This window comes from Alosa pseudoharengus, unplaced genomic scaffold, assembly GCF_046254945.1.
Source record: "Alosa pseudoharengus isolate Yale_2024_CS ecotype anadromous, Long Island Sound unplaced genomic scaffold, YU_APseudo_1.1 YU_APseudo_1.1_scf_9, whole genome shotgun sequence".
In the NCBI taxonomy this organism is placed as follows: domain Eukaryota; kingdom Metazoa; phylum Chordata; class Actinopteri; order Clupeiformes; family Clupeidae; genus Alosa; species Alosa pseudoharengus.
Window position 1 is genome coordinate 35,571,699 of NW_027468881.1, and position 13,122 is coordinate 35,584,820.

The 13,122-nt window shown below is 44.3% G+C and overlaps 1 protein-coding gene across 1 annotated transcript; it reads left to right on the forward strand.

Moving 5' to 3' along the window:
• Positions 1-10,169: 10,169 nt before the first annotated feature.
• Positions 10,170-11,174, forward strand: fam43b (family with sequence similarity 43 member B). The gene is made up of 2 exons (XM_076277477.1): positions 10,170-10,971; positions 11,065-11,174. The coding sequence occupies exons 1-2, from the start codon at positions 10,170-10,172 to the stop codon at positions 11,172-11,174; spliced, it is 912 nt and encodes a 303-aa protein (XP_076133592.1).
• Positions 11,175-13,122: the final 1,948 nt, after the last annotated feature.

Sequence of the window (13,122 nt, forward strand, 5' to 3'; positions counted from 1 at the left end):
GTTTCAGCATGTCCAAATGTCAAACTTTGACATGTTTTTCTACAGTAATGAAGCCTTTCCTTGCCTTTTTCATAGCGTGTTCAATACTTTTTTCTTGTGTCATTCCACTTTATTACACATAGTTAAAAATAATGTCTGATGAAAATTTCATGCGAATAGCCTCACTGGAAGTATTCTTACTGGGAAAAAAAATGGTTACGCGTTCAATACCTATTCCCCCACTCTATCTATACAGACTTTTGCACACTATCAACGTGCCTGTATGTGTGTGTGATTACGCATTGATAAATTGTGAAATCAAGGGCCCCTTACCCCAACACAAACAGCATCAAGTGACTCCAACTACTCTGTGTGTGTACTAGGATTCAGTCATTCTGAGCAGAAAACAATCAAGGTGCCCTCTGTTTGCAAGGTATACCGGAATCAACACCAAACTGTGTGAAAATTCTGTCAGGGAGTGCCTGTTTCTGGGTATGTGTGTGTGTGTGTGTGAGAGTGTTTATAAATATATGTATGTAAATGTATATGTATTGTATATGTATTTTGACCAAATTTCCCTCACGGGATCAAAAGAGTATATATACTTATACTTAAACTATATGCCACTCCCAAACTAATTTAATGCACTGATTCACATGGGCACATTCACATACAGTGGAATTTCATGAAACTTGGTGTGTGTCAAGAGGTTGTCAGATCCTACATGCCAAATTCTGTGCGGTTCACACCTTCTTGCTACAACATATTAGCGATTGAAGTGCCCAATTTTTTGCATTTATATCTTTCACTCGGTGGTGCCACCGGTCACCTCCACTCAACACCTTCTCCTCTCTGGAGGTTAATGAGGCCACAGACTCGCTCTGCTCCACACTGAGCTCGTGTCTAGATGAGCTGTGCCCTCTTACCACAAGGCCAGCTCGATCCAAACACTCTCATCCATGGCTAAATGATACCCTCCGATCGCAGAGCACCAAACTCAGAGCCGCGGAGAGGAAATGGCACAAATCCAAACTAACTGATGACCTCAAAAACTACCAGACACTCCTGAACTCCTTCTCAGCCAGCATCACTGCTGCTAAGACGGCTTTCTACAATGACAAAATCAACAGCGCTACAGACACTCGTAAACTTTTCTCAACCTTCAAATTGCTACTCAACCCTCAGCTGCCTCCTCCTCCATCCAGCCTTACTGCGGATACCCTTGCCTCATTTTTTACAAACAAAGTGGCGGCAATCAGCAATCAATTCTCTACATGCCCACTCAACGCATCTGACTCAGATACCGCACTCCTACAACCTCTAGGGACTGCTGGAACATCTTTTTCAGCATTCACGCCTCTCTCTGAGAGTGAAGTATCTAGATTCCTGACATGTAGCCGTCCTACCACATGCTCGCTGGACCCTATACCTACGAGCCTACTTCAGTCCATCAGCCTGACCATCGCACCAGTTATCACACATGTGATCAATGCCTCGCTAACCTCCGGCACATTTCCAACAGCGTTCAAAATGGCCCAGGTAACACCGTTACTGAAGAAAGCTTCTCTCAACCCTGCTCAAGTCGAAAACTACCGCCCTGTCTCACTCCTGCCTTTCCTATCCAAAGGCATTGAACGAGCAGTCTCCAAACAGGTCTCTGACTTCCTTTCACAGAACAACCTTCTGGATCCAAATCAGTCTGGGTTCAAAAGCGGCCACTCTACCGAAATGGCTTTGCTGTCTGTAACAGAAGCCTTAAAAGAAGCCAGGGCGACCGCTTTGTCATCAGTACTCATTCTGCTTGACTTGTCGGCTGCCTTTGACACGGTTAATCACAGCATCCTTCTCTCTATACTCGCTAACATGGGAATCTCCGGTTCTGCTCTTTCCTGGTTTGAATCCTACCTCACAGGACGATTGTTTAACGTATCATGGCTTGGTCAGCTATCTGTACCTCACCATCTCACCACAGGGGTCCCCCAGGGCTCAGTGCTGGGCCCCCTTCTCTTTGCTATCTACACCACGTCTTTGGGACAGATTATCCGTTCGCATGGCTTCTCATACCACTGCTATGCAGACGACACACAGCTCTATCTGTCCTTTCCACCTGATGACCCCTTGGTTTCAGCACGGATCTCGGATTGCCTCTCAGACATAGCTACATGGATGAAGGCACACCACCTCCAGCTGAACCTCTCAAAGACTGAATGCTGGTCCTCCCAGCTAAACCTACCATACACCACGACATCAACATCAAATTTGACTCCCTGTCTGTTTCACCTACCAGGACTGCAAGAAATCTAGGAGTTGTTCTTGACAACCAACTAACCTTCTCAGATCATGTTGCCTCAGTCGCCCGGTCATGCCGTTTCGCACTCTACAACATACGGAAAATCGGGACTTACTTGACTCAAGATGCTACCCAACTTCTGGTTCAGGCAATAGTCATCTCACGACTCGACTACTGCAACGCCCTCCTGACAGGTCTCCCAGCCTGCGCAGTGAAACCACTTCAAATGATCCAGAACGCGGCGGCACGCCTGGTCTACAACCAACCCAAAAGGGCACACGTTACCCCGCTGCTCATCCAGCTACACTGGCTACCTATGGCGGCCCGCATCAAATTCAAGTCTCTTAACACTTGCCTAGAAAGTAGTCTCCGGTTCTGCTCCCGCCTACTTGAATGCCCTCATACAGACATACGCTACCTCCAGGCCGCTGCGCTCCTCAGACGAACGACGTCTAGCTCTACCACCGGTACGCTCAGGCCAATCCAAACTTTTCTCATCTGTTGTTCCTCGCTGGTGGAACACACTGCCAGTTCCTACAAGGGCAGGGACATCCCTCTCCATTTTCAAAAAACTCCTGAAGACCCAGCTCTTTAGAGAACATCTCCTCTCATAGCACCACTTACAAAAAGTCTTGCCGATCCTAGCACTTACCACCCGTCTTGAACTGACACGTAACTGTTAAAAACAGCACTCACTGATGGACTTATTCTTACTGTACTCTACCGTATTTATAAAATTGTCCTAAAATTGTTGAGAATTGCTTTAAAACTTAAACTGTTAACCATGTTGTTAGTCGCTTTGGCTAAAATGCGTCAGCCAAATGTAATGTAATGTAATATCACAAATGAGCGGTTATGGGCTTTCCCACAAACATTTCGTAATCTTCGGCGCAACATTTGGCGGGTTTTTTCTATATACAAAACCAAAGCGCTAGCAGATAGTTTGTATATTTGCAAAGACCTCTGTTTTTGTGCCCCCAAACCTCTCTCTTCTCTTGTCGGCAGGGCACTCACTTGTAATTGTAAACAGGTAGGCACACCCTGGCCAGATGGAGGGGAAGGCTTTGGGAGAGGAGAGCTGCATGGGTAGCAGCTGTGCTCAACCGAGCTAGATGGAGTAAATTGCTGGAGGCATGTGCAAGACAGCTGCAGATGCACTGCCTAACAAAACTGCACTTCTCATGACTCTCAATATCGTAGCCTTCATAGGTGTGTAGACCACAGCTACACATAGACACACACCTGTTTATAGTCCCCTCCACCAAATAGAAATCAGAGGGACAAATGTCCTAATGGGACTGAAATTGCATGTATTAGGAAATGGAAGTGGTTGGTGTGCTTGAATGAATCAGAGAAAGTGTAATGGATTCTGGAGAAAGCTGGGAGAGCCACTGGAGTTTATATAATGAGTATCTGATAAATTTTTTACAAGAGAAAAATATGAAAATATACAATCTGCCTCTGTTGTGGGACATAATGGTTTGGTTCAAACTCATATTTTTGCTTCTTCATGAAAACAGTTTTTGGAAGTTTCTTGGACTGAATATGATGTTACATACAAGTTTTCCTTTCAGCTGCAATTAAATCACATTTGAATTTCTGAGTGCTCCTTTGTTCATTCTCAGCACACATAATGTAAAATCATCAGAGTGGACATTATCTCTCACAGAGCTTTTGACAGCGCTGAGGTCACAGAAGTGCATCTACCCGTGTCCCGCCTTACTCACACATCAAGCCTTTTGAGGTAAAATGGAGTTAGGCTGATGGCCAAGCGTTTAATTATGGTCCTGCAAAATTATATGGAATAATCACAGAGGCAATTATAGCTTGATTTTAAGCTGCCCAATGCACATCGATGAGGAGACATTCATGTTTGTCAAATATGTATAAATGAAAGCTTTTCAGTATGCCCCATGAGACATCCATGGAGAAAATGAACCATAAAATTTGCATTGCACGGAAATCCACGAACATCTAAATACTCTCTCAAAGTCAGAAATGGACTGACTTGTATGAAATGCATTATACAACACATGCGCTGCTCGTTCACAGCCTGCCTTCATATTTGGAAAAAGAAGACACTCTCGCTCTGTAAGTCTCTGACATTGTCTGTTGCCATGCAAAGCAGCATAAGCTCTCACAGTTTCATTGTAACAGCAGTACAAGATTTCCTTTAATGTTAAATTGTGTTCAATTGATTGAAAACATTGACATTGCATTATGTCATAAACCACAAAATGGATTTTTAAAGATTATGCCAAAGAGAATGTCATGAAATATTGTTTGTAGGTAAATTGTAAATAATTCCAGTAAATTCAGTTATTTATGTTATTTATAAAATTGTCTCATTTTGAAATTGACACACTTTACAGAGGCCAGTTCCTGATCTAATGATATGAGCTATAGTACTGTGTCAGAAAATGGTAAAAAGTTCATGGGCGGATAGATAAAAGTATCAACCTTTATTATCTGAATTATGGAATAGTATGGATCCAGAATAATATTAAAACGTATCACTGAACCAGTTGACTGATCATTTATTCTTTATGAATAGTGGAGCATTCAGATTCCGTTTCAGATGAAAGAACTTAATGTCAACCTGGTATTTGAAAGAGAAATATCTTGCCACATCCTCTAGCCTCCTTGTTATTCACGGAGAAAATGTATGCAACCAATCAGAGAAGCGTCTCTGGCACTTAAAGATATTAAAATCAAGCCGTTTATTGAGGGCCACACTATAAAGTTGGACTGCTGCCCTTGAGGAGGGCCAGACGAAAAGGCAGCAGATGAAAGATGAAGTCATTTGGCACAAGTGCTTTCATTTTCCCCTCTCTCCAGGGACTTTTAGTGGCTTGGCACATTTACGTTCATGCAGCCTCTTACATAACATCCCACTCAGATGAGGCTGAGGGTTCTAAACGTGTGCCATGCTAATGAGACATTCAGGAGGGGATCGAACAGAGCAAAAAGCACTGAGGCGTCACTAAAGGGGATTGTTTCTCATTCCCCTTGAATGATTAAGCAAATATTGTAAGATGTGAACTAAGCTTCTTCCTACAGGTCAGTTTCTTCTTATAAATTTACATTGTCCCATATGCAACAGCCCAGGTAAATTTGCCTTGTCTTCTCAGTACATGTATGCACTCTCCTATGATCAATCAACAGGTCAGTCAACATCATAAATCAGCAGCAGCTCTCAAACCACTCCATGAGCAGAGCATCAGGGAAATGATCTGAGTCCATACTCATCAGAGAGGACAGAGAGGGGTCCTGACCATCAACAAAACCAATTGGCATTACAAAATTGGCTACATTCAAATTCTTAGATGTCAATGTCAGCTTTACTTATCAGTGTGGTATTAACAAGAATTTTCAGCTTATTTTTATTTTTTTTGCCTGCAATAATTAAAAAGATTCCATCAATTTTGTCCTACAATTATTTTGTCGGGCATCTCACTGGCAAGTAATGGCATCTCACCATAGCAGGGGTTATCTGAGCATGAGGCAGAGAAATGCTCTCTCCTCTCCCATCTGGCAGTACTCATTCTTTATAGGAAGCATTGCTTTGCCACTGCCCTCCTCTATGGCTATAAATCAAGCATCTAGCAGACAGGCCTTTGCTGCTGAGCCCTGTGCATTGATTACAATGTCTGGGATAAGCTTAGCATGATGAAGAGAGAACCAAATTCAATTAGCTTGCCTAGCTAGAAATATGGAAGCAAGTATATTGCAAGCCGATCAAAGGACCGGTTTGCAGAACGAATTGTAAGTAATACAACAAAAGAAATCCTTTTTTTCAAAGGCGAGGGTTTAGATAAGAGTAATTGGATTGATTCAAAAGTGCTCTCCGCTCTCCCGATGCTGCATGTAAAGAGCTGATAACGCCAGACAAAAGGAGGGAAAAGCGAACTTGTGGCTGCTCACTACCACAAACCCAAACCGAACTTGTGGCTGCTCACTACCACAAACCCAAATCTGGAAAAAAAGGCAGGTTGTTCAGAATAGACAGTTATTGTCAGAATTTGCAGTCTGCAGTCCGGGGGGGTGTATTTCTGCATTTCCTCTCCAGTGGCAGTCTACTGGAAAAGTCTAATTAGAAGAAGAAACAAACAGTCATTATACAGTCTAATGGCTGTCTTCAGCCCTCCAGAGGGGCACCGCTAATTAGCTGGGAGGGTGTACATCTACCAAATTCTCCCACCAAATAAAATATGAAAATGCATCAAAGCTTCGTTCATCCATGTGTTACATGCCTGTTAGCACAGATTTCCATCATTATTCAGCTGGAAGTGCATGAAAACCCCTAATTGGGCCGCGTGACCACTTGTAATGGTTATTGTTCCAAATAGAAATGACATAATGTATGGCAGTAATATATACATATGGCACTAATATATACATATGGTAGTAATATATACATATGGCAGTATATACATATGGCAGTAATATATACATATGGCAGTAATATGAACATGTAATGATCAGCCCCATCACTTCTTTCAGATTTTAGCTGCTGAGAAAGCAAGTCTGTGGCTATGGCTGAGGCGCTCACTTGGGCACTTGAGGAATTGTAGAAGCCTGGATGTTGCTGGATTTCACACAATGTTCTGGAAGTTGCTGCCTTACTTTGACATAAACGGGGTGGGATGTGTGTGTGTGTGTGTGTGTGTGTGTGTGTGTGTGTGTGGAGGGGGGGGGCCATATTATGTAAATATACAAGCATATACATGACCGTGTAAAGATGCGAAGAAAGCAAATATATAGTGTGTATCTTGACTTGAGAGGTATCTGTTGTCTCTTATATTGCCATGTGTCCTAATGCTACTTGAGTATGGAGTGGGGTGGGTCTGAGAGGCCTGTTGAGTCTTGTAGCAGTGGACTGGGCCTAATTCAGTGGAGTGGGCCTAATTCAGTGGACTTCAGTGGACTGGGCCTAATTCAGTGGACTGGGCCTAATTCAGTGGACTGGGCCTAGTTCATCAAAACACTGACAAAGAGCGATGCCCACTAAACAACCCCAGCCCAGGGCCTCTTTCGTGTTGTTGCTGCTATTAAGGATTGTTAAATATCAGTATATTGGTTGTAGTGCACTCTGTTAACATGTAATAGGCTACTGTAAGAATACTTGCATGTAGTGAGTGGTTTGGTTGCTATGGGAAGTCCCTAACCAATAGCATAAAGAATTTAAGAAATGTTGAGTATCTAAAAAAAATCAGTGCTTTTTGAAAAAACAAATGTTGCAGAAAAGATAGCAACAACTCATGTATTACTCATTCAGTTGGAACAGAATTACCACAGAAAAGTCATTTGCACATGTGCCATCATGTTGTATTTTCAGTGGGGCTGCACCTGTGACCTCAGCCTCAGGACCCATTAGCTGCTGAAGATAAGGCACAGTGAGCCGAAATCAAAGCCAAAGTCAGAAAATGAATGGTGACTAATACGAATGCAAATGGCCTCTCATTTGGCCTGGAGTCGATTCCTTGTCTGATACCTCCTGAAGTCATTTATCAGCTCTGCTCTCTGGCCACGAGAATTCTCCCTCCCATGATCAGTCAGTGTGCACACCGGAGCATCAATCTCAGTAAAGGCCAGCTTGACATGGATGACTTCAGCGCTGCAAGGCCCATGTTAATCTTCGGTGGCATATAGGCAACTGCCTCCAATTACAACACTGTGTTCTCTTATTAGGACTGGGCCGTCTCAAATGGACTAGTGTTTTACCAGGTCCCTCAGCTGTTAGCCAAAGATCTTTCAAAGGAGCCATATACAGTACTCCCTATCAGAGGTTAAATAAGGAACACACTATTCAGTTATTTTTCTATGTTGTTGTTCTTGCTGTTAAATTTTTTTTTGTGTTGTTGTTTGTGGTTTGATACTCCCCATACAACTGATATATATTCCCCTATTGCCCTCCGAGGAGGCAGTGTTGTTGAAAAGAGCACTCTCTTTCCCATCCAAAAAGTTCAAATGTCAGTTAATGCTCTTGGCTATATATTTGCTGCTCAGAATTCCAGTATTTTTGGGTCACTAAGTGAAGCTAAATCTAAGAATACTTGAATAGCTGAGTTGTATTAGAGTATGATGTGAACATGAAAGAAAATGGAGCATTGCACAATTTTGTGATAAGTGGACCGTACTAAAACAACTATTTTCGGTTGCTCCATTCCAGGACTCCATACAGGATGTTTGTAACTATGAGAATGGCATTTTGTAAAGTGACTCTTAGATGCAGAGCCTGTACATCATATTTTGAGTTTGCCCCTTTATACATCAATTGTATAAGCATTTCACACACAGATTGAGCGGAAATGTTACGAGCTGTGCATATTTTTCTTCCTTGCCTCATCAGACACTGTAAGAATAAAAATGATGATCTGTGAGAAGTGAGGCATGGCTTCAGGTTGCCAAACACTTGAGCTTAAAAAAAAAAAACATAAATACATAACAAACTGAGACTATCTCAATTTAATATGAGTTAACACTCCATTATGATGTGGATGTGTGCTCACATGAATCTAATGACAAGTTTTGTATCGTGCCATCGTGTTCCTGTTTCAGTAATGGACGTTCAGGTGGCAACAATAGACAAGAATGAGTGTCTCTCTGTTTGAGTCGGCCCATATGGAGACTTCATCTCACGGTGACAAATGCACTCCCCGTCTCAGAGCAGGCCCATGAGGCTGATAGATGCTCGGCTCGCAGTGATTCATGGCTGTTGATCCCCTCGCTATTCTCTCTCCCAAAATGGCCCACAGTCAGTCAGGTGCAAACCAGAGGCTAAAAACAGAAGACTTCATTGTAAGATCTGAATTCAGTGTTATTTTAACATTTTTGCTTATGGTATGATGAATTAGGGGAGAGCTTACAATGGGCTGCATCCTTTGTGAGTAGAGGAAAATTCTGTCAGCATCTTAATCAAATAATAATTACTGAATTTTTCCAAGGACGTTTTTGCCAGATTGGGGTGTACTATAGCCTGAGGTAATGACTATATTCAGCCTTTTAACTCAATTGTCAGAACTCTGTGCTGCTCTACTTGAGGGTTATTCGACTTTTAATTTTGAATTACTGTTTCATTTTAATGAATTAATGTTAGTTAATTTATTGCAATCCATACTTTATCTAATTTGATCCGTGGAATCTCTTTTAATGAATACAATTCATATGCATGCTGGTAGCGAGCAATAACTTTCATCTTGCCAGCAAAGGATAATTCAGTGTCTTTTCTGGTAGCAGTGCCTTAAGTAAACAAAGTCGGTGTAGATGGAACTGTACCTTTGAGAATCACAGCCACATTTACTTCAAGAAAACTAATTCTTTGAAATGTATAGACTAGAAAATTAACAGCTCATTTCATTATATTTTAGAGAAACCCTAGGAGCACACAGATCAAAATAAAACTATAAAATGCTCTCAATTTACTGTCAAATGTTTTGCTTTGGAAATGAAAACTCCCTGGGCAGGGAGAAATGAAAAGGACTGAGGGATGAAAGAGTTAAGCAAAGGATGCTCAAGCACCAGGCTGCGTTCCAAGCACTGCTCCACTCTCAGTGATGCAGCCAGACGGTAGAGAAGAAGAGAGAGAGGGAGGGAGGGAGAGAGAGAGAGAGAGAGAGAGAGAGAGGAGGAGGAGGATGGAGAGAGGAAGGAGGAGCGAGTGGTGGAACTGACTGGCTCAGGCTCACCGCTCTCTCAGTCTCTCTCCAGTGCATGGCAGAATTTCCTCTCTCTGCTCTGTCTCTCCCTCTCCCCGACTCACACACAAACACACACACTCACGCGCGCGCACACACAAACACACACACACACACACACACTCCTTCTCTTTCACTCTCTCTCATTAGCTTGCACAGGGAGAGGGGCTTCATGCCCGCTCCACCGCTGGCTTGCTGTAGCCATGCTGCCCTGGAGAAGGAGCAAGTTTGTGCTGGTGAAGGACGAGGAGAAGAGCAAGCCCAAGAGCCTGGGCGCCGGACTGACCTACCACTCGCTCCTGTCCTCGCTGCTGCACTCCTGCCCTGACCTGCGACCCGACTGCCCCTTCCACTGGCTGGCCAGCGTCTTCCAGAGCAAGCGGCAGAAGGTGGAGCTCAACCGCGAGGAGCCGGCGTACAGCGTCCGCTACCTGGGCAGCGCCGTCACCATCCTGGCCAAGGGCGAGGGCTGCGTGCAGGAGGCCGTGGCCAAGATCTGGCAGCACAGCAACTATGGCGAGCAGAGCCTCAAGCTGAAGCTGAGCGTGGGGCCGCACGGCATCCGCATGGGCGCCGACGCCAGCGGCCGCAAGAAGCCCAGCCACCTGTTCTCGCTCAGCCGCATCACCTACTGCGCGGCCGAGGCCTACCGGCCCAAGATCTTCGCCTGGATCTACCGGCACCAGGTGAAGAACAAGGCGGTGGTGCTGCGCTGCCACGCCGTGCTGCTGCCCAAGGCGGACAAGACCCGCGCGCTGGCCCTCAGCCTGCTCCAGAACGCCTCGTCCTCCTTCAGCGAGTTCAAGCGGCTCAAGAGGCAGAGCGACTTCCGCCACTGCCGCCAGCAGCTTTTGGGCGAGGGCATGGTGCCCGTGGCGCCGCGCCGCCGGCTGCTCAACGGCCAGTGCCACTACCAGCCGCCCGCCGACAAGCCCAGCAGCGCCACGCGCCTCTGCTCCATCACCGAGGAGGAGGAAGAGGAGGACGAGGAGGAGGCAGAGGACAGTGAGCAGGAAGGAGAGGATGGAGAGGAGGAGGAGGATGATGATGAAGGGAAAGATGTGGTGAAGGAGACGGGGAAAAGGGTGACTGACAGAGGGTCAGCGCAGCTGTCTGAGAGGGACGTGCGGAAAATCGTTAGCGGACTGGGCGAGTGCACCATCAGCTGCTCGGAGGATGGCCAGATCACCATCAGCACACTCCTGTGACCGACGGCGAGAGAGCGGACCGGATGACCTCGCTCCTGCTCCACTCGTCCACAGGAGCCGCGTTGAAAAGGACAAAACACACACACACACACACACACACATTCCCTTCCTCCTCGGATCTCCGCTGGTTCCACGACTTCACTGTGTGTTGGGATACAGAGTGCGAGGGATACATAAAACTGAGCTGAAAAGTGTCCTGGGCTGCTTCACGCCTGTCGCCGGCTGTCTGAGGCGTAGGATTTCGAAGGAAAGAGTTCAAGTCGGACATGACATATAGCACAATAACAGAGGATAAGGAGAGAGTCACTATGAGACGACAGGGCACCCTATATCCCTCTGAGCCAAGCTACCACTGCACATGAACTGAAGAAGAACAAAAGCTTTGTTCCACTGTGGTGTTTGTATTTTTATGGTAGAGTGAGTATTTAAGATAAGCTCTAATTTTTGATAGATTGGCAACATTTTTGATGAGGAAAATTTGTACAAAACAGAAAGATGTACATTATATTTTCTGATGTATTACACAAGCCCTCTGTAATTTTCCACAGCTGACCTTTCTGTGTGCACTCTGGTCTTTTAAGAGGCATTTAATATGCTTTTACAGTTACCGTGAAATGGACTAATGAATTATACCATAATTTAGGAAATGAGCCATTGAGTCGACATATTTATTGCCATCATTTCTTAAAGGGGAGCTCACCTCCCATGCATGACAGCTGAAGACATCACCACTGACATTTATGAGAACTTTAATATCATAAATGTATGATATCCCTGTGCTACATCCAAGATTGACACCATGGTTACTGATACCCTGTGCTACATCCAAGATTGACACCATGGTTACTGATACCCTGTGCTACATCCAAGATTGACACCATGGTTACTGATACCCTGTGCTACATCCAAGATTGACACCATGGTTACTGTACAGTGCAAGGGTGCACATTTTTCTACTTCTGTCTGAAGGTTGAAAAGCTTTGCATTGTTTTGACAAAATACCTGTAAATATCTAAACATGCATACTCTATCTAAAAGGCTAAAAGGCTACATTTGAAGAACATGTTAACTGTTATCACAGCCTGTATTTCCAATCTTATTGTGACACTGACCGTTTCATTCTTTGGACATGGCCATGTAATAAACTGTCCTCACTTGCTTTTCTCCATGCCCCTTTGTGTCCTGAATACTAAGAATTTTGCATGTTTGTCTGCACTGCTGAAATCCTAGGGTGCAGTGATTAGTCATGTTTTTATTCCTGATTTCATACAAACAGAATGATCTGCATGAATGCGTGTGTGGCAAAGCTGATAAACACATTACCAGATGGGTATCCTGTGTCGCTGAAGGAGAGACACTGCTATTGGGTACTCAGCTTTTTTGCTGGAGCGAAAGCAATTAATTGGCTGATTGGATTGTTGAGGAAATGAACACAAAATACATGCCTAGGCAACAGCAAGAGCTTTCACCGTAATGAGATATCAACAAGGAAAGCCCTCTAAGTTTCAGTGGGTCAGTTCCGGCAAAGCCCATTATCAGAGCCTCTGTTACATAAGAGCCAATTCATGGCAATTGTGCTGCTAGTTTAATACATGCTATCTGAAGTGTTGCGTAAGTTTTCACTGAATGTTGCCTGCTTGTGGAGTTTTCCAAGGGAGTGCTAGCTGTCAGTATTTCAGGGAACTCAGACAGTTCCATGCACTGAGCATTGAATTATTTAGATGGATTGCACTACAGGGAGTTCAGAGAAATCCATTGCCGTCGATCCATTTCACAAATAATTGTCTAGTAAAATCAAGAATTACACAACATTTTTAAGAGACAGTGGTGCAGTTCTTGATGATATAACCCGCCTCTAACTCGAGGGAGAAATATCATGTTAATATGGGGAAGCACAGAGGATGCGTGTAGTACTTATTGCTAGAACACCATGTTCCTTATTCACTGA

Excerpts from the sequence above, each read along its gene's own strand:
- fam43b (XM_076277477.1), top strand. The coding sequence starts at position 10,170 with ATGCTGCCCTGGAGAAGGAGCAAGTTTGTGCTGGTGAAGGACGAGGAG. Across the intron at positions 10,972-11,064 it reads CGAGGAGGAGGCAGAGGACA|GGTCAGCGCAGCTGTCTGAG; the intron begins GTGAGCAGGAAG and ends TGACTGACAGAG.